Source organism: Telopea speciosissima, chromosome 11 (assembly GCF_018873765.1).
Source record: "Telopea speciosissima isolate NSW1024214 ecotype Mountain lineage chromosome 11, Tspe_v1, whole genome shotgun sequence".
NCBI classification, from domain to species: domain Eukaryota; kingdom Viridiplantae; phylum Streptophyta; class Magnoliopsida; order Proteales; family Proteaceae; genus Telopea; species Telopea speciosissima.
The window spans coordinates 34,678,203-34,704,690 of NC_057926.1; the positions used below are offsets into that span (position 1 = coordinate 34,678,203).

At 39.9% G+C, this 26,488-nt stretch overlaps 1 protein-coding gene across 1 annotated transcript; it reads right to left on the reverse strand.

Annotated features, from left to right (window-relative positions):
- Positions 1-12,346: 12,346 nt before the first annotated feature.
- On the reverse strand, positions 12,347-13,874 carry LOC122645646 (hydroquinone glucosyltransferase-like). Its single transcript, XM_043838966.1, has one exon. It carries the CDS (start codon positions 13,811-13,813, stop codon positions 12,398-12,400), a length of 1,416 nt encoding a protein of 471 aa, XP_043694901.1. The 5' UTR covers positions 13,814-13,874; the 3' UTR covers positions 12,347-12,397.
- Positions 13,875-26,488: the final 12,614 nt, after the last annotated feature.

Genomic DNA, 26,488 nt, shown 5'->3' on the forward strand with positions numbered 1-26,488 from the left:
GAGATGTTTTTAAGCTTTTTTGAGGTGTTAATAGTATGGATGCATAGTCCATCGAGTCAGCTTTGTAACGGTTCAAACGACACTTGATTCTGAGTTGAAACGAAGAAGTTATGGTCGTTTCCGTAACGACGCACAAAAATGGTGTACATGGGTTTATTTATAATTATTGACAGTCGGACAGGGACAAAGTGAAGCGGAAGTTCGGATTCCAGGGGCCTTAACAAAATTATCAGAAGTTACTTTACTGTACCCGAAAGATTCCATTTGGAAGGCTCTGGACAGTCCAACTTCAACTTGAGATATCTTGGGCTCCCCAACTCCGAATTGGACGAAATTTGGGTCTATTTTGGGTGATTTTTCGCAAGGAACACAATGCTGAGGCCTATATAAGCACCCCATGATCCACGTTTTCTGAAGGATAGAATGGGTATTTTATTTATTCTTGAAGGAATCTTAGTCATCACCCTTACTCTCTCTCTCCTCCAACTTCTCAAGGGCACTTCGGGAATTCTACTTGGGATAGATTTATATTTTCTCATCTATGGAAGGTTGAAAAATCAAAGATGCTTTGATTTTATTGCTTGGAGAAGATATCTACAAAGAAAAGGAAGCACTTGTTAGAATTGAAAGTTTATTTTTCTAGAAATAGAAGGTCTATGTAAACAATCTTCTCTTCTCCTTCTTTATTTTTTTTTCTTTTTTCTTAGGATTCAAGGCATTGTAAAAGAGGAAAGAGAAGAGAATATTTCTCCTACACTTCCATCTTCTCTCTTTTCCTCTCTTCCACCTATAAATACACCCTACCTCTCTTGTAAAAATGGCTCATTCACTTTGTAAAATTTCTTCTCTTCTTCTCCTTCTAATTTGTGATTTTTGGCTTTTCTGAGTTTTAGTTTGCTTTTATGATTTTTAGTTAATGGTTATAATAGGTTTAGTTTATGCTTTAATTTCAATTTAAGTCTTCAATTGTGTTGTAATTTTTTAATTCTAGTGTAGGTTTTAAGCCTTCTAGTCTAAGTTCTTAAGTTGATGACAAGACTTGAAGATTTAGAAGAGGAGGTCATGGTAAGTTTATGCAAGTATTCAAGCTTTTCATTTACATTCATGCAAACACATCCAGGTTTTACTATCTAAACTCTCAATCTCATTCTCCATCTCCTCTATCTCTCTCTATCTTCTTCTTCTTCCCCCTCTATTTCTTTTATTTTAATTTTATATGGTTGTGGTTTATGGATGCATTTTTATTCCCTTATTTCTTTTTATATGGTTAGTATGTGTGGCTGTATTTTTATTCCTTTCAATTCGCTTTAGTTTGATAGGTTAGATGCTCATGTGTTAGGACGCCGATTTAATCCCTTAATTTTGTCCACCCACCCACATTCATGCCATCCGGGGAACTGCAAACAATACCCGTGATCGGAGCTATGAAGCAGATCGGGGGATATGGGGAGGCAAATGATTAAGCATCCGGGCTTACTAATACATAACTCCTGCTCCCTTTATTGATAAAGCTGATCCAACCACTTCTACTATTTGCTGATCCTTGATTAGTCATTACTCCCTTTACCAATCCCTTGATAAGTAACCCTATGGCGTGGGCCTCTTGCCGCATTCCGCTCCCTATCACAATCCTCCCTCCCTTTACCCGGGTAGGCTTCTCTCCCAATAGTGTATCAGTGCCTGATGAGGCTGTCTAATAGTAATAGTGGCTACAAGCCCCGAAACTATACCATTCTATAGGTAGTCTTCAATTGGGTTGTAATTTCTTAATTCTAGTTTAGGTTTTAAGCCTTCTAGTCTAAGTTCTTAAGTTGGTGACAAGAGTTGAAGATTTAGAAGAGGAGGTCATGGTAAGTTTATGCAAGTATTCAAGCTTTTCATTTACATTCATGCACGCACATCCAGGTTTTACTATCTAAACTCTCAATCTCATTCTCCATCTCCTCTATCTCTCTCTATCTTCTTCTTCTTCCCCCTCTATTTCTTTTATTTTAATTTTATATGGTTGTGATTTATGGATGCATTTTTATTCCCTTATTTCTTTTTATGTGGTTAGTATGTGTGGCTGCATTTTTATTCCTTTCAATTCGCTTTAGTTTGATAGGTTAGATGCTCATGTGTTAGGACGCCGATTTAATCCCTTAATTTTGTTAGATGCTTATGAGTTAGGATGCATTGATTTTCGTTAGTTCAATTAGTTTAATTTAACACTTTAATTTGGTTCACTTTGCATTACTTTTAAGTTAGTTAAATAGAGTGGCGTATATCTCCTCGTGTTTGACCCGTAGCTACGATTGATCCGTACGCTTGCGGTTTTATTTTAACTCAAACAAGTTTTTGGCGCCGTTGCCGGGGAGATTATTTTCCATTTTATTTATCTGATTTTTAAGTAGTTCAAAGTGTTTTAGTTTATTATTTTCTCTTCTTTTTTTTGAAAAAAAAAAAAATCAGTTTTGGAAAACCTCTTCTTGTTTCTCTTCTGTTTCAAATAGTGTGCGCCCAATCTAAAGTCCTTCATATGCTTCAACCCTCCATCTTTTGGTGTCCCTCATAGGATTAAGTTACCTATGACGCTACATCTTGACTTGGTTGGGTGGATTGACATGTGACTTATCTTTGGAGGTGACCACTCTTGATAACAGGAAAGCGACATAGTGAGAGTGTTGGAAACATAAACGTATAGTAGACCTCCATTCTACATCAGAATCCATATTGGAGTCGCACGTAGGTGGCTATAGAAGACTATACGGGTTCCCTTGCTGTCAACCTATTTGGCATCCTTATAGCTTTTGAACCATTGTTTTGCTTTTTGAGGGATAGAGATGCACTATCTACCTTGGGCTCCCTCTTGTTTTTAGTTTTTTTTTAAGTGTTTTATTTTTCTTTAATTTTTCTAAAGGAGACCTCATATCTGTTTAGGTGGCTAAGGTGTGGACTCGTGATTCAAGTAATCATCTTATTAGAAGACCACATTTTCTACCACCTTTGACCATGGGTGACCAACAACCCAAGACTCTTAAGGATAGGTTTTACCCCACCAGGGCTGCACAACCCTCATGCATTAGTCTACCTGTTGTTATAGGGAATAACTATGAACTCAAGACCAACTTCATCAGCATGCTACCCCATTTTCATGGGATGGCTAATGAAGATGCATATCTCTTCCTTAGGGAATTTGAGGAGGTCTGTGTTCTAATTAAGGTCCAGAATTTGACTGATGATGCAGTTAGGCTTAGGTTTATACCCTTTGCCCTGAAAGACCAGGCCAAGAAGTGGCTCTATGGACTGCCAACAAACTCCATTAATACATGGGATGAGTTCACCATTGTCTTTTTGAGAAAATTCTTCCCTCTTCACAAAACCAATAAGCTTAAAAGTGACATCCTCCAGTTCAGGCAGAAACCACATGAGTCCTTTTCTAAATTCATGGAAAGATTCAAGGACCTCCTCTTAGAATGCCCTCACTATGGTTTTGACTTGTGGCAGCTATGCCAAATTATTTATGAGGGTATTGATTATTAGACCAAGCAACTTGTAGAGTTTATGTGTCCAGCAGGGCTTTACTTCTTTTTCTGAGGAGAATGATGCATGGACATTCTTAACCAACTTGGTTGATAAGACTAGGGAATGGAAATCTTCCCAAGAGGCTGAAAGGACCACTAAGGGGTATCTCATTGAGGGTATGCCAGCCAAGGAGGCCAAACTTGACAGCCTCATAAAACGGTTGGAGTCTATAGTTCTTAAAGAGTCTATACCAGTTAATCCGGTCAGCTAGGTCAACTATGTGTCGGTATGCAGTTGGTATCAAACCCCTGGACACCTTTCTGAGGAATGCCCCAGCACCTTAGTGGGTAATTCCAGCACTAAGAATGTAAGTGCTCTCTACCAAAATAACCCATATAGCAATACTTACAATCCAGGATGGAGAAATCACCCCAATTTCTCATGGAATTAAGGGAACCAAGCAGGCCCATCCAACTTTACCATCAAGGCCCGGTTGGTGCCCAAAGGCCCAACTATGCACCACAAAGCCAAGGACTGTCTCCTAACCCCTTTCCTTCTCGTCCTCATCCAGGACCTTCTATTAATTCTGCTAGGCCTCCTCTCCTTGCACCTTATCAGCAACCCCCAGGGTTTACCAATACAGGAGAGGCAACAAGACTGAATGAGATGGACAACAAGATAGCTCTTCTCATGACAAGCCACAATAACATGGAAAAATAACTCACCCAGCTTGTCACAATCCTGCATGAGAGGAAAATAGGGAAGTTACCTAGCCAGCCTGAGCCAAATCCTAGGCATCAGGTTCATATTCAGTAAGGTACCCAAGCTCCTCTAACCAATGTTGCACAAGGCCAACAGCACCAAGGGCCCTCCAGACAGGTAAATGTTGTTTATGCTTTAAGGAGTGGCCGTGAGTATCAACAGGCTAGTGCACCTCAGTCTTTACCATCTCATACTCCTGTTGACTCTCCTCCTTCTGAAGAGGCCATTGAAGTGCCTACTGTTCCAGGTTTGTCTGATGAACCTAAAGATATACCAGATGATTTAGTTGAGAAAACCAAAGAGGATTCTATTAAAGAAGTTAAAAAGACCAACCCTGAAAGAATTTATACCCCACCTGCCCCTTTCCCAAATAGGTTGGTTAGCAAGAAGTCTCCTTCTATGGAGAAGATATTGGATGTGTTCAAACAGGTTCAGGTGAATATCCCCTTGTTGAATGCTATTGCCCAGATCCCCGCTTATGCTAAAGTCCTCAAAGACTTATGCACCCAAAAGCAGACCACCAATGTGCCCAAAAAGGCATTCTTGAGTGCTAACATTAGTTCTCTAATCTCACTGCCAGTAGCAGCCAAGCATAAGGATCCTGAAAGCCCCACCATCTCTTGTACTATAGGCCATACCACTATTGATCATGCCTTATTGGACCTTGGTGCAAGTGTGAACCTCTTACCCTTTCATGTCTACCAACAACTGGGATTGGGAGAACTAAAACCGACCAAAATTACTCTTCAACTTACAGATCGGTCGGTTAAAGTTCCTACGGGAATGATTGAGGATGTCCTGTTGAAGGTTGGGGAATTTATTTTTCCTATGGATTTTATTGTTTTAGATACCCAACCCAGTACCAACTTCAAGGACTAAATCCCAATTATATTGGGTAGACCGTTCCTAGCTACCAGTAATGCTTTAATCAATTGCAGGAATGGTCTCATGAAATTATCTTTTGGCAATACTTCTGTTGACTTCAATGTATTTAGGTTGGGCAAGCAGCCTGACATGGATGACGAGGTGCATATGCTTCAAGGATTTCCCGATGATATTGATACGATCTTTGAGATTGATTTTGATTCGGGATTTCAAGAATGTATGCAGGAATTGGAGGGTGTTGATGATACCCCCTTATCTGAGGTCTGGAGCATCCAACCACCTTTGGAGCCCCTTGGACCCCTACCCACTTCCATTCCCAAATCCTCTATTATTGAGCCCCCCACATTAGAGTTGAAGGCATTGCCCTCCAACCTCAAGTATGCCTTCTTAGGACATGATCATACTCTTCCTGTTATTATTGCTTCTGATTTCACTTCTATTCAGGAAGAAGAGTTGATTAAGCTTCTAAAGGACCATAAGGAAGCCATAGGTTGAACCATGTCTGACATCAAAGGTATTAGCCCCTCCATTGTTCAACATCATATAGATCTGATGGAGAGTTCCAAACCTTCTAGGGAACCCCAAAGGAGGGCTAATCCTGTGATGAAAGAGGCAATCAAGAAAGAGATCCTAAAATGCTTAGATCATGGCATCATTTATCCTATTTCTGATAGCCAATGGGTGAGTCCTGTGCAGGTTGTGTCTAAGAAAGGAGGAGTCACTGTGGTTGAGAATGCCAATAATGAGTTGATTCTAACCCGTATCCAAACGGGATGGAGAGTGTGCATTGACTATAGGAAATTGAATGCGACAACTTGGAAGGACCACTTCCCCTTGCCTTTTATTGATCAGATGTTCAAAAGACTAGCTGGCTATGAATATTATTGTTTTCTTGATGGTTATGCAGGCTATAACCAAATCCCTATTGCTCTAGAGGACCAACACAAAACCACTTTCACATGCCCTTATGGAACCTTTGCTTACCGACGTATGTCTTTTGGGCTTTATAATGCCCCTGCTACATTCCAAAGGTGCATGATGAGTATCTTTTCTGATATGGTAGAGCACTTCCTAGAGGTGTTTATGGATGATTTCTCTATTCATGGCTCTACCTTTTCTCATTGCTTGCAGCATCTGTCTTTGGTTCTTAAGAGATGCATAGAAAAGAACTTGATCTTGAATTGGGAGAAGTGCCACTTCATGATAAATCAAGGTATAGTTGTTGGTCACATTGTGTCCAAAGAAGGGATCAAGGTTGATAGATCTAAGGTGGACCTTATTGTCAATTTACAATCACCCAAGAGTGTGAAGGACATTAGATCTTTTCTTGGCCATGCAGGTTTTTATAGAAGATTCATCAAGGATTTTAGCCAAATAGCTAGACCTCTCACCTCTCTTTTTGGCAAAGGACTGCCCATTTGATTTCTCTTGTGAGTGTCATGATAGTTTTGAGCAATTGAAAAGAGTGTTGACTTCAGCCCCCATTATTCAAGCTCCAACTTGGACAATTCATTTGAGCTTATGTGTGATGCCTCTGATTTTGCTATAGGGGCTGTTCTTGGGCAAAAAATCAACAAATTGCGCCATGTGATTTATTATGCAAGTAGGACTCTTAATGATGCACAACTTAATTATGCCACCATTGAGAAAGAATTTTTAGCTGTTGTGTTTGCTTTAGAGAAGTTTAGGCCCTACTTGGTTGGATCACATGTGATTGTTTATACTGACCATGCAGCTATCAAATATCTTGTGCAGAAGAAAGATGCCAAGGCTCACCTCATTAGGTGGGTCCTTTTGTTGCAAGAATTTGATCTTGAAATTAGGGATAAGAAAGGGTGTGAAAATTTGATTGCAGACCATCTATCCCGGCTGTCTAATTCTTTGACTGTCGACTCTCTAGTCAATGAGAACTTTCCTGATGAGTATCTGATGGCAGTGTCTAGTGAACCTTGGTTTGCTAACATTGTTAATTATCTGGTTACGGGTATGACACCTGTACATTGGTCCACCCAAGATAAGAATCGTTTCTTTTCACAGGTTAAATATTTCTTTTGAGATGATCCTTATCTTTTTAAGACTTGTCCGGATCAGGTAATCCGGAGATGTGTCCCTGATCATGAGCAACAATCTGTCTTATCTTTTTGCCATTGTCAGGCTTGTGGAGGCCATTTTGGGCCTAATAAGACTGCGGCCAAGGTTTTACAGTGTGGATTTTATTGGCCTAGTCTGTTTAAAGACACTTTTACTTATTGCAAGGCATGTTCTTCATTCCAATCCTTAGGGCGTCTTACTAAGAGAAATATGATGCCCCTCAACCCAATTCTGGTGGTTGAGGTGTTTGATGTATGGGGTATTGATTTTATGGGGCCTTTCCCTAACTCTTTTGGTAACCTGTACATATTACTTGCTGTGGACTATGTGTCCAAATGGATTGAGGCAGTTGCTAGTAAGACCAATGACCACAAGGTGGTTGTGAAATTTCTGAAGGAGAACATCTTCTCCCGTTTTGGTACTCCCCGGGCTATCATTAGTGATCGGGGCAAGCATTTTTATAATCGGCCTTTTGAGGCCCTCATGAGAAAGTATGGTGTCATCCCTAAGTTGGCCACACCCTACCATCCCCAGACCAGTGGCCAAGTTGAGGTTTCAAATAGGCAAATCAAGCAAATTCTTGAGAAAATCATCAACCCGAACTGCAAGGATTGGTCTAACCGATTGGTAGATGCATTGTGGGCCCATAGGATAGCCTTCAAGATCGATCTTGGTCAATCTTCGTACCATCTGGTGTATGGAAAGGCATGTCACTTACTTGTAGAGATTGAGCACAAGGCCTTTTGGGCTATCAAGAAGCTTAACTTTGACCTACCCACTGCAGGTGCCCATAGGAAACTCCAACTATCTGAGTTGGAAGAGCTTAGGAATGAGGCATATGAGAATGCCCGGATTTACAAGGAAAAAACCAAGGCTTTCCATGATAGACACATTCTGAGAAAATCTTTTGAGGTAGGCCAAAAAGTTTTGTTGTACAATTCTCGTTCGCATATCTTTCCAGGTTAGCTGCGTTCTAGATGGGATGGCCCCTATATTGTTCAAAAAATTTATCCTCATGGGGCTGTTGAAGTCCTCAATCCAAGTACAGAAGGTCAATGGCCAAAGATTGAAGCCGTACATAGAGATGCCTAATCCAGTTGAAGAAGAGGTCATGGATCTCCATGAGCCTCTTTACCTTGACCCCTGATATCCTGGTATGTATCCCCTCCCTTGTCCTTATTCTTTCTTTTCTGCATGCATTGAGGACCTTGCATGAATTAAGTGTGGGGGGGGGTGTGTTGGACTTTAATTGTGAATTTTGTGAATTTTGATTGTGGCGATAGTTTTTGGTTATGTGCATAAGTCTCTTCGATTTGCAAAGCGAGAGTGAAAGGGAATTAGGTGCCCTAGCATGCGAAATAATAAAAAAAAATCCCTTTTCAAGGATGGTAGTTGGTTTGTATCCGGTGATGTGGATTGAGTTTGAAAATATGAGTGCTACTTCATGTGATGGTTAGATTCCTCTATGTGTTTATGGACCCCTTTGATCTTTTGGCTAGTAGTTGAGACCAATTTGTTTGTGGCAAGGCATGAAAGAGAAAGTGAATGAAAAAAAAAAAAAAAAAAAAAAAAAAGAGAGAGAAACAGAAAGAAAAGTGGAATTCCTTGAGACTAGACAGGGCACTGTGCCTCATGAAGTAAGGTGACTTAATCGAAATTCCTTGGAAGGAAACTCAAAAAAAAAAAAAAAAAAACTCTTGCATCAATGTCTCAATGTCTTATGGATACATGCAAAAAGCAAAGCTACCAAATATTTGGGTGTCTGGTGTATGCTCCACCATGTCATTCAGAGAACAGTAGTAGAGTAGAAAAAGAGTTTTTTGTTGAGAAAGAAAAAAAAAAAAAAGCTTTTGCCTTAATGACTGGAAAAGAAAGTATGGTAAAAAATACTCAATGCCTATGTCTTTGGTTCCATCAGTACAATGAGTAGTTTACTTGAAGGTGAGTAGTGTTCAGAAAATATGAGGAGATCCCTTGACCTTAATGCATGCTTGTTACTTGAATTGATGTGGGATGATAAAATTCAAGTGTGGGAGAACCTTTGGCTCCTTAATCTTTAGTTGAGTATTTCTTTGAGATTGTGTGCCCTATCTTACTTATGCCATAAGAAAAATTTACATCATTCTTTTTGATTTATTGAATTTTGGCTGTATATTCACTGCAAATACCCACGAGACACAACTCATCCACTAGGGGTAACCTAGGGGTTGAAAGGCTTATTTCACATGCTAAGTGCAACCGTGATTCCTACGAAAGTGAGTTAGGATTTTTTTTTGCATTCTAGGTTAGTTTATCATTTGCTTTACTTGAGGACAAATAACGTTCAAGTGTGGGGGAATCTGATGAGCACATTTATGTGTGAAATCTTAGGGCATAAAACATACATTTTATCACATTGGACAGAGTTACTCGGTGCTTTCTTGTGCTTTTCAGGGTTTAGGTGAATTATTGTGAAAATGGAGGAGATGATGCTAAGGAGATGTTTTTAAGCTTTTTTGAGGTGTTAATAGTATGGATGCATAGCCCATCGAGTCAGCTTCGCAAGGGTTCAAACGACACTTGATTCCGAGTTGAAACGAAGAAGTTATGGCCGTTTTCGTAACGACGCGCGAAAATGGTGTACCGGGGTTTATTTATAATTATTGACAGTCGGACAGGGACAAAGTGAAGCAGAAGTTCGGATTTCAGGGGCCCTAACATAATTATCAAAAGTTACTTTACTGTACCCGAAAGATTCCATTTGGAAGGCTCTGGACAGTCAAACTTCAACTTGAGATATCTTGGGCTCCCCAACTCCGAATTGGACGAAATTTGGGTCTATTTTGGGTGATTTTTCACAAGGAACACAATGGTGAGGCCTATATAAGCACCCCATGCTCCACGTTTTCTGAAGGACAGAATGAGTATTTTATTTATTCTTGAAGGAATCCTAGTCATCACCCTTATTCTCTCTCTCCTCCAACTTCTCAAGGGCACTTCTGGAATTCTACTTAGGATATATTTATATTTTCTCATTTATGGAAGGTTGAAAAATCAAAGATGCTTTGATTTTATTGTTTGGAGAAGATATCTACACAGAAAAGGAAGCACTTGTTAGAATTGGAAGTTTATTTTTTCTAGAAATAGAAGGTCTATGTAAACAATCTTCTCTTCTTCTTCTTTCTTTTTTTTCATTTTTCTTAGGATTCAAGGCATTGTAAAAGAGGAAAGAGAAGAGAATATTCTCTTTTCTTAGGGAATATTTCTCCTACACTTCCATCTTCTCTCTTCTCCTCTCTTCCACCTATAAATACCCCCTACCTCTATTGTAAAAATGGCTCATTCACTTAGTGAAATTTCTTCTCTTCTTCTCCTTCTAATTTGTGATTTTTTGGGCTTTTCTAAGTTCTAGTTTGCTTTTATGATTTTTAGTTAATGGTTATAATAGGTTTAGTTTATGCTTTAATTTCAATTTAAGTCTTCAATTGGGTTGTAATTTCTTAATTCTAGTTTAGGTTTTAAGCCTTCTAGTCTAAGTTCTTAAGTTGATGACAAGACTTGAAGATTTAGAAGAGAAGGTCATGGTAAGTTTATGCAAGTATTCAAGCTTTTCATTTACATTCATGCAAGCACATCCAGGTTTTACTATCTAAACTCTCAATCTCATTCTCCATCTCCTCTATCTCTCTCTATCTTCTTCTTCTTCCCCCTCTATTTCTTTTATTTTAATTTTATATGGTTGTGGTTTATGGATGCATTTTTATTCCTTTCAATTCGCTTTAGTTTGATAGGTTAGATGCTCATGTGTTAGGACGCTGATTTAATCCCTTAATTTTGTTAGATGCTTATGAGTTAGGATGCATTGATTTTCGTTAGTTTAATCAATTTAATTTAACACTTTAATTTGGTTCACTTTGCATTACTTTTAAGTTAGTTAAATAGAGTGGCGTATATCTCCTCGTGTTCGACCCGTAGCTACGATTGACCCGTACGCTTGCGATTTTATTTTAACTCAAATAGTAACCACTATGTGGGTGTTGTCTAACTGTCACACTACCATATTGGATCCATGTCAATAGAGTTGAGAGCTCTCTTGACCATGGAAGGTCATGTGTCGCTTAAAAGATGCAGTTACTGCCATGGTTCAGTGTTTGACATTCTATAGGATGGGATTGACTTTTAGAATAGTCTCTGGACCAATATTTTGTTAAAAATAAATAAATAAAGGTGCACACATAGAGTTTAAATGGGACATTAGCCTGTGATGGTTTTTTTTTTTTTTTTTAAGACAAATTTTTACAAAATTGATAACAATTAATGTAACCCAAGTGGGAGAATGTTGGAATATTTCTAAATATAAGCTTATATTAATTGGGTATTTGTACTTTAATAAAACTAAGCTAATTGATTGGTCTAAATAAGTGTGACATACAGGTTCTGAGTAGTCTAATATGGGCTGGTTGGTTAGGCTTTTGAGTCAACCTTTGGGCCTATGATGAGTGGCCCCGTTGGAAAACTCTATAAATAAAAAGCTAGGTCCCTCCTTTAACCCTAACACGCAGAAGTAGCAGTTCTCATATCTTGAGAAGGTGAAGAGTCACACTAGTGTTCTTCTTCCTTGTGCATTTGGTTCTCTCATCTGGCCAGTGATCTAGAGGGAAATAGAGGAGAAGTATCTTGCTCTAGGGATTTATAGATTTTCGCTGTGTGTCATTGTGATAATGGATCCCAAACAAGGTACACTTTTATGCTTTTAAGGTTTACAATTTCTGTCTCTCATTTATGGTGTTCTTAATCTTTCTATAGCGATCTATTGGGTTAATGGATTATATGTTGTTGGAGAGTTTAATCCTACATAAAGGACTTGGTTCTTGTGGGACCAAATAAAATACAAAGAAATGGCAATGACACCAAAGAACCATCTGAGCTCTTAATGTGACAAAAAGTAAAAACATCTTTAATTTAGCCTCCAAACAAGCTTCCACTATTTTGCTCCTAGAAATAAATATATACAAGAAGGAATTCTTTCTTTGGCCTTAATTGAACTCAAGCTTCACAAACAATTCCAATACTCTTTTACTAAATAGAATCCAATAATAGGATCAAATCTTATTGTTAAAAGAGAATCTATTTTCACCATAGTGAAGAGAAACATGGGCCCAAAATACTATAATGGCTAATGGGTCCTCCATTTCTGTGCCACCTCAGAGAGTGACTGTGTTGAAGACCCTTCTTCACTTAACACTCTGGCTGCTGCATCCTTGAGCTCCCTCATCCTGCTTCTTACCCTCTGCCCTTCTTCTCCTTCCATTAGACTCCTCACCACCTTTGCAATCTCTTCTCTCCCAATAATTCCATCTTCTCTCTCTTTGGGCCTCAGTGCCACCTTCATGCCCTCCACTAGCAATACTGCATTCATCCTTTGCTCTGCAAAGAGTGGCCAAGCAATCAAGGGCACACCATGGACAATGCTCTCCAAAGTTGAGTTCCACCCACAATGAGTCAAGAACCCTCCAGTCGAGCCATGATTTAGCACTTGGATCTGAGGAGCCCATGATGGCACCACAAGCCCTCTTCCTTTGGTCCTCTCCAAGAACCCTTGTGGTAGGTGTGAAAATGGATCCTCAATGCTTTGGGAATTAAAGAAGTTGGCAGTCACAGATTTACTAGATGGGCTTCTAGTAACCCATAGAAATCTTTGTTCACTTTGCTCCAATCCAAAGGCCAATTCATTCAGCTGCTCTGGTGACAAAACTCCTCCACTTCCAAATGAAACAAACAGAACAGACCCATCTGGTTGACCATCCAACCACTTGAGGCATTCATTTGGATCGCTCTCATCTCCTGAACCGGTCCTTATGAGTGGTCCAACCGGGTAGATCTGCAATGAGCACAACTCTCCACCTTCCGTAAAAGCCTGGATTGCACCCGGTTCCAAATCCATGAAGCTATTCAATAAAATACCATCAGCCACCACAACACGTCTACAGAGATTAAGAATAAATGAATAAACCTCACTCGTTCGATCCTGAACTGGGTCTAACAAATCACTTCCATGAACCGGTACACACCCGGGCAATTTAACCGGTTCGGGTAGGTCTCTATACTCACAAGAGTACATCTCATCTAGCTTTGGCATTTGTAAGAACATCCACAACGACATAGCTGTAGAAGGAAAGAAGAGGTAAGACAAAATCTTGAATTCCTTGGCGACTTTGAATGCATCAATACCAAAGAGATCAACAACTAAGGCAGAGACACGAGAAGTGGTACTCGAGTCCTTAAGTACCTCACGAAGGGAGGGAAGAGAACGAGTATTGATGTGACAAATATGGACTTCGTGAGGTACATCTGAAGATAGGTCATTAAGATTAACAGGTGGGAGTATCACAGAATTTATGATTTTGGGAAGGGAATCAATGACTTTTTTTTGGGCTTTGGGGAGAGGACCATCACATGGGATAGTAAAGGTAACTGAGAAGTGGTGATTGAGAACAAGTCGCTTTGCAAACTCAGCCATTGGGATGAGGTGACCCATCCCTGGTGAGGGTAGAATGACAATGTGAGTAGCTTCTTTTGCTTCTTCTCCCATGGTGATCAGGATTTGGATCTAGAATTGTTGTGAGAAGAGATCTCAAGGTAAAGTTGGTTAATATAGACAGTGGGGTTTTATTTTGCTTTCTAAGTTATACTTTTTTTTAAAAATTTTTTTTGTTTATTTTGATTGGTTTAACGGGAATCTATGACTGGCCAACCAACTGAGAAAAAAAGTGGTGGAGGGCGAAAGTGGAGCTCTCTCTGGCTGAATCTGTGATGTCAGCACTAACGTATGAGTTATTTACTTTTTGCATTATTGGTTGTGACTTGTCAGTTTTATCTTCAAGACTTTAACAGTTCAACCCAATAGAGTGAAGCCATAGAAAAGGGTAATGGAAAGGAGAAGTGAAATGTTAATGAATTGAAGTGGGGCCTCGAACAAATCAAATTGAATAACTTCTTACTCTTTTTCTCATTTTTTTAATCTTTTCAAAAAGGGTCTCTCTATTCGTCACCAAGGAGAGTGAAGTAACTCATTTCACTAGCTATTTTCTTCTCTACTGTTTTAGTGACTTGAGGAGGGGTGAATTTGAAAATTTGTCTGAATGAAATCTTATAGGAAAAGAGCTTCTTCTACGGCACTCCCTCCAGCTAGGGATAAGGGTGGGGGAAAAGGGGATGGTTCTTAGATGGGGCATACACGCATGGCTGGTATGGGAAGTGTTGCAGTGGTAGAATGATTTGCTGGATTCACCTGCAACTCTTCTTCAACCTACTCCTCTTTCAACATGCCCTCCTTCTCTGTCCAAACAATCGGCCTCCCATTCGCTCTCCTACCTCACACTAAGGGTCAATAATTGTAACCTGCTTTAATATTAGATGATTCATTTTCAGTTTAAAAAAAAAAGGTCGTACTTAGTGCACGAGGGTCCCGTGTTTGGTAGGGTCAAAAATATCCTTAATTTGGATTTCTGAGTTCAGAAATTGAAAATCTTTGGTTCCAAGCCAAAGGGCCAAGACCCCCAAGTAAGGGTGTCAATTTAGAACCGAAACCGAAATCGGCTGTTTAAAATTGAATCGAATCAAATTGAATGAAATCAGTTCGGTTTTGGTTTTAGTTCGGTTTCATGCATAAAACCATTAAACCAAACTGAATTACCTATTTTCAAACCGAATTAAGAATTATATAAAATTATATATTTTTTTAAATTTTTTAATCAAATGTGGATGATAAATGTTTTTCCATTTTAGAATTTGGTGGACTATGCTCTTAATAAATAAGGGTTTTTTATTCGTGAAAAATGTAAAAAAGTTGGCCCAAACATTTAAAATATGACATAAATTGAATATGAAACAAAATTAAAACCCACTAATACAAACCTAAATTATTGGTTCGGTTCAATTTTGATATCTACATTTTGTTTCTTAAACCGAGCCGAAATCGAATCGATTAACTGTAACCAAATCGATTGACACCCTTACCCGCAAGATCCAATCATGGACATTCCTTTCTAGAACAGATTTGCTGTAATAACTGAAAAATTAACAATCATGGTATTCTCAGCTTCTGAGATTGTGGGGGACATACTCGTGGGCTTTGTTGCCATCCTCATGGATTCATGGTCAATTGGTCATAATTTCTTCTGAACGCTTGACCATAAGAATCCTGCAACTGCAAGAGGTTCGCAGTAGTGGGTCTACAAAAGACCAAACAGATAGGATTGGAGCAGGGAAAGAGAGAGTTTCAGTTGGATTTGAGGATCAGCAAAACGGATAAGGCCTCAAGCTCTTGGAGGATGGAGGGCTGATTTGAGGTACTGTTAGATTCAGTGAACCTTGGTTTGATCAAACTTTAAGAAAGATAATGAAGGTTTTGAAATCTTCCTTGCAGATAATTTCAATTGGTTGGGGCTCGCACAATGTGTAAAAGCATGTTCCAATACCTCCTGACCAAAATAAGAAGAACAAGACTTCGGAGTCCGAAGCCTCATTAAATTAAGAGAGTATAGCAGCAATAATTGAGGACAAGGAGATCATTCCAAGCCATCAAGGATGAGTTATAAGACTCTTAATCTGCCAAGGCTCATGTCATACGGGGGTATGTTAATACATACTATGGTTTTCCATCGCAAAAAACCATAATTGTTTACAGAGAAATTCGTCACAAGGCCTCTAGTATCTCCAAAACTCAAAGATTTTCTTCTTGATGTGAGAAAAAGAAAAGAATTTTACCCCCACATATTTTCATTATTTTTGGTTTTATGCATGAAAATTTTATGGATAAACACTCAAATGGATCAACCAAAGTCATTTCACTTTTCTAAATAATTAGGTAAAACTATTCAATAAGCACTTCAATAGCTTGTCTACCATGTACCAAGCAATTAAATGCTAAGCATTCCTACTATGATGACATGGTAACAACTTGTAGACAAAGACATATCTAAGAAAATGTCTAACCGAATTGGCATGGTTTAATTGCACTTGTTGGATATGTAGAGCCTAAAATGTCACAAACTTGGTGGTCCAACCTAACCATATGTTACACAATGTATTGTTTTTTCTCGTGCATTAAGATCAATTTGTTTAACTTTCTGTTTCTTTCTTCTTCTTCTTTTTCTAAAAACTTTGTTGATCAAAAGAAGAAAGAAAGTTAAACACTAAACAAAATGTAGAAAAAACATATAAAACTCCTCATTGAATGAAGCTAAGAAAGACCAACTCTATCACAAAAAAAAACCAAAAAGCCAAACTTCACATCAAAAGATACTTAACCTTCACTTTGAAAAAGAAGTAGACCAGCGGAATAGACAAGTAGCTACTCTTAAACAATCTGTGTAGCTCATATCTTCCAGCTGTGGCCATTTTCACACCTTATTTTACTGAAATTCTACACCAAATTTGAGTGGCGGAATAGACAAGTAGCTACTCTTAAACAATCTGTGTAGCTCATATCTTCCAGCTGTGGCCATTTTCACACCTTATTTTACTGAAATTCTACACCAAATTTGAGTGCCCATGGCATGTGGAAACACAAGAACACAAGTACACAGCTGGCCATCCACTACAACCTTCCCCAACTAATTATAATCAAACTAGAAGAATAAAAATATTAAGAGAGAGAGAGAGAGAGAGAGAGAGAGAGAGAGAGAGTGGAAGCAACACTCAATTTCAAGAGCTTCTTTTTCAGTAAAGGTTTACTAGTTGCATAATAAAGGGTTGGAGTAGAAGGTTTAAGTGCTTCTACACCCACTCTATCCATATTAAAAGCTATAATCATTAAATATTAATTAATTTAATATTTATTTATTTTTTCATTCACTTACATATGTAACATTTCCATGCAACTCCAAGCACAAACAACAGTAAAGAATCCACGCGGATCAGTTGATATGTTTAGAAACACAATCAAAATGGATACACACCTGGAAAGTCAAATTGAAATAGGAAAAGTTATAATCATTAAATTAAAAAAGCACATACTTTTTATCTTGTTTGAACATCCTCAAATCATCAATGTAACATAAATCCATTTCCTAATTAATGGGATGCCCCTTAAGTTGATCCAATATAAAGAAAATTATATAGAAGTAGATGATGACAATGATGAGGTGAAAAGGCATGATCCATGTGTTAGAAGTTTCTAATTATGGATTTAATTAATTACTGGGTTAGTCACTCAGAGGGAATCTACGCATGAACTAGTTCGCTTCGTCACACACTGAGATAGGCCAACTCAATTCACTGTGAAACTAAATTTAGGGTTGGGACAGCATTTTATATACTTGTCTTTGGTCCCTGGAGCTTCGTCATAATTTCCCCCTCTTTTTCACACAAAGAAGAGATTTGTGGAGTGATTAAAGGTTGTGGAAGACTCAAGTCTAGGCATGGTTGATGGTGTTACAACAAGGGATTTGATACCGCAATCGTCATCAAAATACGAAATGTGAAAGATACATCCAATCTCTATACCATGGATTTATGTATTCGTGTTCTAGGTTTTTGTATGGAGATAGAGTTTCAATCTAGAACCCATGAATTTGATCTAACAGCATGACCCCAAATTAGTAAATTACATTGGGCTAAATTTTGTTATATAGAAATATAAAGTTAGAAAAGGCAACCAGTTCTCCATTGGGTCATTTGTAGGTAGAAGGGGGAAAATGTATCCTTGGGGGTTCTCCTTCTTTGTCTTGAGAGGAAAGAAGGGAAAAAAAAGGATTTCTTTCTTTTTGGAGTCGCCACATAGATAAGGGTTTAGGACTCTTACATGCCTCCCCTTTTTGGGAGAGAAAGTTGATTCTAATGGATAGGGTAGAAGTTTGCTAGATCTCTGGGTAGGTTTAAGATTATGGGATGGGAAGGTCTTAGGCACCCAGATCCGCCCGACTAGGGGATGGTCTCCTTATATTTAGACCACTCCTACGCTTATTAATTCTACTAATTAGTCTTGTATACTAACATGTATAGTAAAGCAGCAAAACATCATGTAGAGCAAAGCAACACATCTAACCCTAATCCAGATTGCTAAATTGGAAAGTAGATTAAGCATGTGAGAGAGCATGTACAGTTAACATGAACATGATATGAAAGAAATATTATACAAATGGGATTGGAGGGACTAAATTTGAACATTACTTCATCAAGTTGCCTATGTATCATGGATAGGAATCAAGTCAAATGTAGTTCAGATAGGTGATTGTGTGTGTGTGTGTGGACTGAACTTGAGCATCATTTAGTCAAACTGCCAACGTACCCTTGATAGGGATCAGGTCAAATGTAATTCCCAAGGATTACCTTTGAGCATCACTTAGTCAAGTTGTCTACATACCTAGATAGGGATCAGGTCAAGCATAGTACAAATATGGCATCATGTAATATATATGTATTGGCTAATTCTTTTGGAAAAAGCAGGCAGCACATCAGTATATTTAGTAGTATTTAAAACTTAAAAAACAGAACACTACATTATAACAGTGTACCAGGGGTTTTGAAAATATACATGTATATGCATAATACGATCCTAACATGATAATTATATGCATAATTTAAAACACTTTGAAAGAAACTCCTCATTAGGGAAAAATCTTAATCTGGTACTTAACTAGTCTAATTATCTATAAATTTAAATAAAATAATTAGATAAATGAATTAAAATAGCGAGGAGAGAAAGAAATACATGTTTTGGCCAAAAAGGCCTGGCATATTCAGTTATACAAAGTTCTGATGCTCCTACAACGATCCTACTAGAATTCTTACTAGGTATTTTGGGATTTTCTCAAAAGATTCACTTATCCCGTTGCAATCTCTAAGACAAATGGGATTCGGAAGTTTTAGAACCGTTTCTGGATTTCAGGCCTTGTCCGGATCTTTGGGTGTTCTGAGGTGAGTTGAAATGAGAAGTGGGGAGCCCAATTTACAGGAAACCATCGGGGAGAGGCATTTTTGGCATTGCCATAATGGTGACACCACCAGGGGAGACCTAGCGGTGCCACTAGTAGGGTATCACGTGGCACCTTCTAGTTGAATCAAAATCCCAGAATCCCTAATTCTAGTTGCTTTATTGGCTGACCATGACTGCATATATCATGGAAAATGTATTTCTAAGTATTATCCATTAAAGTAGAGATCAATAACAAATTTGGTCGAGAAAACAGTCAAAATGCTCTCGAAGCGGGGAGCCTACAAAGTAATATTTTTTGAAATAAGGGCCAAACTATGTTTTATTCATACTAAATTATAGATTCAAGCATGAAATGGTAAAACAAAGTTATCCTAAAAGTTTGGGTCAATTCCGATAAGATTTGGGCACTAAATTCACCCAGTGGTAAAATTTTTTTTTTTTTTGTTGTCGTACGATCTCTAAGAGCAAAGTTGGACTCAAATCACGAAGATATGGAGGGGTCTTTTTGGTGAGAAAATTCAATATCTACACCATGTTAAGTTGCTCAAAAATGTATATCTTTCCAATTTTAGTAAACTTTGGATTTGATCAGTCTAAGTCTACCTAGGATCAGCTGTCATAGCCTCATATTACCCATTTAGGGGTGGACCTAGGGCCTCATGTAGGGAACGTTTTCGAAGAATTCCTAGATTGGTTGAATCGGCAGAAGTCCACCCGATCGGATCGAAGATATTAATTTTGGAGTTCAATTTCCGACAGACAACTTTTTGGTTGGATGGAATTACAAGAGCCATAATACCTTTTCGAAAAGATAAGCCAATTTTCTATAGGCAATCCAATAAATTAATTCATTGGACTATCTTTTTGGAGCCAAATTCGTGCATTTAAAGGGTCTACGTAGCCTTCAAAGTTTTGTACGCAATTTCAAGATATTAGTTTCCTATTTTTTTTCTATTTTAGTTTGTTACTTGTTTTAATTAGGTTTCATTTTTCTTTGCAATCTGACCTCGGATAGAGCCTTTTGGAAGGCAAGGATCCATGTAGCAGACTCTATTAAGCTGAGATTTTCCTAACTTACTGGACGGTCCTCTTTCCTGTTTCCATTTAGCAAATTTTTTTTTACCTCTGTTTTCCCTGTTGTTTTGTTTGGATCAATGCAGCTGACCCCATTAAGTTGGGATAAGACTGAGTTTGTTGTTGTTGTTGTTTGGACGACATAAAGTATCTTGAAGCTTATGAACGAAATTGCTCTGTTTACTCTCTTCTTCCCCATCAAAATTAGGGTTTTCTTTACCTTCAGGATTTGAAGGTGCCTGAGCACTAGAATGAGATCTAGCCACCATACTTCCTACTGCGTCAAAGCCAACCCCCAAAAAAAATAACTTTAGTAAAACTCAATGTATGTATCTGTAATTTAATATATTTTATTTGTGTAGATGTAAAAAAACATATATCCTCGCTTCCCAGATTTTCTCTTTCATTCATATAGTATAGGTATATCCAAATTAAGTTAGGTGCCCCCAAGAGGAAACTCGTGAATCTGCCCTTGTACCCAATCCTATTCAAGTTTCTTCAACAATCAATCACCATATGGACTAGATCAGCCGAGTCATCTTCGTATATCAGAGTCCAATTCCAAGTTCTAAAACCTTGTTTGCTATGCTAATTAAATGTTGGTTATTTTGTGGAATATCGTATTTTTAAAAAATTTAAACCATTGATCTTTTTTTTTGCTAAAGGTCAGCAAAGTGTGTATTAACTATCAAGTGTCAATGTTACAAGTTTTGAAAGATCCCCCGTAGGGGCAATAAAATCATCAAACAACTCTCATATCCCCTTTTAGCATGATGCCAAATAAGGGCAAATAACAGCAACAAATAAATTTCCAACTATCATTGGAACCGAAACCTGCTCCTTTCAAGTAGGTCCCACTCTATATCATTGTGAACAAAGCTTGGTGCTTCTCCCCACCTCTGGGATTCCTGTGTTGAAGCGCTCCTCTTCGCCATAAGATCAGCAACTGTATTTGCTTCTTTGTAACTGTGGGTAATTTTCCATATAATACTATTAAGGTAGCCCGCAACCTCTAGCCAAAATTGACGAAACCTCCATGGAATCTTACCACTCCTAATGGACTTCACCACCGCTTCAGCATCGCACTCTATCCATAGCAGCTGAATGCCTTTATCTCTGGCCAACTGAACACCAAAAAAAAAAGCAGACAGGTCAGCAAAGAAGTTTGTATTTATTCCCAGGTACTATGCAAAGCTTCCCTCTGGCCTTCCAAGGCTGTTGCGAATTATCCTTGCTGCACTAGCATGACCCGGATTTCCAATGGAACAGCCATCGATATTTAACTTCCTCCAATGCACATCTGGTTTTCTCCATAAGATTTCTCTAATTTGGGTGGGCTTGGCATTTGGAAAAGAAGCTCCAATTTCACGAGCAATAACCAGGTCCTGTAGAGATTTAATGGTACACCTCATTAGAGTAGACGCATCCTTCAGGTCTGACTTTAAAGTGCGCAAGATTTCCCCATTCCCGTCAAAACGATGCCTGTTTCTTTCACTCCATATGTTAAATGAAACTAGAACAAAACCCACTAACCAAACTGAAGCTAAGGCACTTGTTTGGGCTTTTTCCTTCCACCATACTATCAACTCTTGCATTGAATCCTTTGCCGGCCAAGCTTTTTGAAACATTGCTAGAAAACCCTACCACAACCTAATAGAGAAAGAGCAATCAATGAAGATGTGTTTCTGGGTTTCATTTGCTTTCAAGCATAGGCTGCACCATGACACCATAAGGACGCCTCTTTGTGTAACCATATCATCCGTTGGCAGCTTAGAATGCAACAAACGCCATCCAAAGACCGAGTGTCGAGGCTGCAAATAAGAGGCCCAGACCACCGAATGCCAACCCGTTCTACAACCTTCCCTTCTTAGCCTCTCCCATGCTGACTTCACCGTAAAATTCCCCTGTTGGGATAGGGTCCATACTTTGTAGTCCTCAGTCTTGATGGTTGGTAGAGCTATGGACCTAGCCTGGTTGACAACTTGCTGTAGCACCGCCGATTCCATTGCAGGGAAACACCATTCAGCATTTTTAATAAAATCAGCCAGCGGGGTGAGTAACGTCCTTAGTCAGGTCCCATACCCCTGAAGATCTTGGTGAGCTGAAACAACAGTCCCCTGTAGCCATCGATCATGCCAAAAGTCAATGTTTGCGTCATCACCCACTATCCAGGCTTCATGGTCCGAAACAAAGCCCCACATCTTCCTAATTCCATTCCAAATTGAGGATGGGGAATTAAGCTAATTTTTAATCATCCCTTTGTTGTGAACCTTGCCCGAAGAAAGTTGGTAATTAGTGTGTTTTTCGACTTAATATCCCAACAGAGCTTACAGAGGAGCGCCTTGTTCACATCTCTTAACTTCCTAATGCCCAAACCCCCTTCATCACGAGGCTTGCATACCATCTCCCATCTCACAGTAATTCCCTTGGACGATTCCGGGTCCCTACTCCAAATAAAATTACGTACCCACCTCTCCATCATAGTTAATAAAGACGTAGGCCACCAATAAATAGAGAAAGTATGAATTGGCATGCTTGAGATGACAGATCTTACCAATTGAATTCTCCCTGACATTGAAATTAACTTTCCTTTCCACCCTGCAAGCCTTGACTTGAACTTGTCCATCATTGACACAGAGCTTCCTTCCTACCCCTTCCTTTAAAGATATCAATCCCCAAGTATCTGGCGGGGAATTTGCTGTCCGAGAATCCAATGATGTCCTTGATCCTAGCCTTCCTAGCAGTGCTTACATTATATAAGAACAACTTACTCTTCTGTAAATTAATACTTTGACCCGAGTAACTTTGATAATCCCCCAGGAATGCTTTTAGCCACTGCACAGGGCGAACACCTGCTTTAATAGATAGGAAAACATCGTCAACGATCAATAAATGGGTGGGGACCTGGACCCCCCTTGGCCCTGTAAGTGGGGTAATCTTTCCATTCGCTCTTAGCTGTGCCAAACCCCTGCATAAAACTTCCTCAATGGCAATAAACAGCAGAGGGGCCAAAGGGTCCCCTTGTCGAAGCCCCCTCTCAACTCCAAAAAAAACCACTGGACCTCCATTAATTAAAATTGAGAGCTTTACTGAAGCCAGGAGCTGATGAATCAGATTAACCCAAGTGTCACTAAACCCGAACTTCCTCATAGCATCAAACATGAAGTCCCATTCAATAGTGTCATATGCTTTCTGAATATCCAGCTTCAAACCCATTCCTCCTCCAAAAGCTTTCCCATGCAGGGAGTTTGTGAGCTCAGAGGCCGCACAAATATTAGAAAAAATGTTCTTCCCCTTTTGAAACGCACCTTGCTCTTCAGAAATCAGTTTAAGCAGGAGCCCCGACATTCGGTTGGCCAGGATCTTTGGTAGCAATTTATATAGGAAATTCCCTACACAAATCGGCCAAAACTTGTCCAAGGTGATAGCCTCCTCCACTTTAGGCACTAGGGTGATGAAATTTTTAGTAACACCCTTAGTAATGATGCCCTCACAAAAAAAGTTTATAACTGCCCTGCACACATCCTTCTCAATGATCTTCCAACACCTTCTATAAAATGCACCTGGAAAAACATCGGGTCTAGGGGCACTGTCTGGATCCAGATCAAACACTGCCGCTTTAATCTCTTCTTTGCTCGGGACTGCAGTAAGGAACCCATTGTCTTCCGTTGTAAGCACTTGAGGAATGCACGAAAGCAACTCCAGGTGGGCCATAGAGGGGGTACGTTTATGGAATGCATCATAGTAATCAGACAGATAACTGCTAATCTAGTTAATATCACTGAGGAGAGAACCATCTGCCTTCTTCAGCACCCTACTAAGACTCTTTGATCGCCTTATCCTTGTAGCAAGGTGGAAAAATTTAGTGTTGTGATCCCCACAGGTGAGGTACTTGATTCTCGACTTCTCTGCCCACAATTTCTCCTACAAGGAAATAGCCTTCACATAATCCTGCCTAGCATACTGTTCACACTGCACCAAGAACTCCGAGCTTCCCATAGTTTCAATGGTCTTCTGTGCATCCTCCAAAGCATTTCTAGCATGCTCAACTTCCACATTCACGTTTGGGAACTCTGATCTGGACCACTCCCTCAATGTAACCTTTAACCTCTTTAGCTTCTGAGTAACCACATAGAATGGAGTCCCTACAACATGGTCAGCCCAAGAGCACTCTACAACAGCCATAAAATCATTATGATCCAACCAAAACCGTTGCAGCCTGAAAGGACAATTCTTCGGTTTTGGCACTGCATACGCTGTCACCAGAATTGACGAATGATCCGAGACTGATCTCGAAAGCACATGTTGGAAAGCATCACCATAAGCATCGAGCCATGCCGAATTACACAGACTTCTGTTGAGCACTGCAGCAGTGTTCCCTCTCCTTCTATTATTACTCCAAGTGAACTTGTTCCCTTTAGTCGGTAGTTGGAAGAGCGAGGTGGCATCTAGAAACGCCGCAAACTCCTGAGCAGATCCATTATTGAAAGCACCAGGTCCCTGCCTCTCTGACTCCAACAGTGTGGCATTGAAATCCCCTAAAACTAGCCAAGGCAGCGCTGATATTGATTGGCTTGATAGGTCTACCCACAACTCTCTCCTTCGAGCACGAAAACTACTAGCATGGATCGAGGTTAGGAAAAACCTCTCCCCCCTTACATCACACAACACAGTAAGTTGTTGATCCGACGAGCTAAAAATCACTGGCTTAGAAACACTGTTCCTCCAGACAATCCACAAATTGGGGTGCTTTCCCTCTCTTTCATTATGAATGCACTCAACACAGAAACCCAAGTGCTTAAAAAATAATTTTGGAAATTTCTCTGGACCCACCATTGGCTCACCCACACAAATCACGTCAGGTGCATGAATCTTCACCAGAATTCTTAAGGCAGCCTTAGTGTTGCTTTTAAGAATTCCTCGTAAATTCCAGTACACGACCTTTATTAAAAACCAGAGGGTTTAGCGGCATCTCGTGCGGCTCTGTGTGGCAGATTCCGCACCTTCTTCAGCTGCTTACCCGCTCTCTTATTCGACATTGGCGTGAAAGAACCCACGAGCGCTGCATCCACTTGTCTGACCTCATCAAAAGCCCTAACGGGGACTGACGGGTCGTGAAGAACAACCTGGTCCTCCCCGCTAGGCAAAAACTCCTGGTCACACAGCACCCCTCCCTGTGTAGGGGAAGACCCCTGTGAGTCGCTAGTGCCTTGGCAATACAAAACCACCTCAATAGTCCCTCCCACGCTTGAAATTTTTGGTTGCACAACAGGTCCTTCCCCCATGCTCACATCGGCCGAGCCTTGCTGCCTCTCTATCGACTCACTTCTCATCTCAGGCTGCACTACCCCACCCGTCCCCTGATGCACTACCATAGCCGCACAAGTGGAACTACGCAGCACCTCCTGAACCGGAGAACCAATCCCTCCTTGGCACGCAACCCCGATGTTTGAGGCACCAAAACCCTCCTTATGCCGCCCATCAAAGCCCTCAATCTGATGTACCACCAAGGTCTCGGTGGTAGGGTAGATTTGCACTTCAGGCTGCTGTGAAGCAATAACTCCTTGCACTGCCATCCCTCGTACCGAGGCCCCTGACGAAGCTCTCCTACTCCTCCTCCCTACTCTGGCATCAACATACTCCGCTCCAAGGATAGCAGCCTCCACTCGAGTCACCTGATGGCGAGTAGGGCAATTCTCCAATCGATGCCCATACTTCTTGCAATCCCCACAACGTGAAGGTGGATCCTCAAACACCACCGATTGTTTAAACAAAAACAACTCAGCACTCCCAGGCTGCTCCCGTTCCACCAAAACTTCTGAAACCCTAGGCTGTGTTTCATCCACTTCCACACAAACCCTAGCAAAGTGACCATAGAACGAGGCTTTGGTCTTTCTATCAATGGCTACTGGCCATCCCACCGCATTAGCTATGGAAAAAAGTATATCATCGTGCCAGTACTCCTACAGTAGACCTGGAAAGCAGATCCAGATTAACCGATGAGACATCTATTGCATGTCAACGTTGAAATCCGGACTCCAGCACTGAAACCTAAGCAGTTGCCCTCTAATACGACAAGGCCCTCGTCTCCAAATCATCAGCATATCAGACTCCAAATCAAATCTGAATAAAATAATCCCTTTACCTAGGGTTTTTAACTCCACCATCCCCGAGAGGGCCCATGAGTCTTTTACAAAACTCCTAACATCATTCATCGACAAATACCTGAAGTTTAGCCTGCCAATCAGCGAA

Bases quoted from the DNA above. Each gene is read 5' to 3' on its own strand.
- LOC122645646 (XM_043838966.1), bottom strand. From the start codon at position 13,813: ATGGGAGAAGAAGCAAAAGAAGCTACTCACATTGTCATTCTACCCTCA.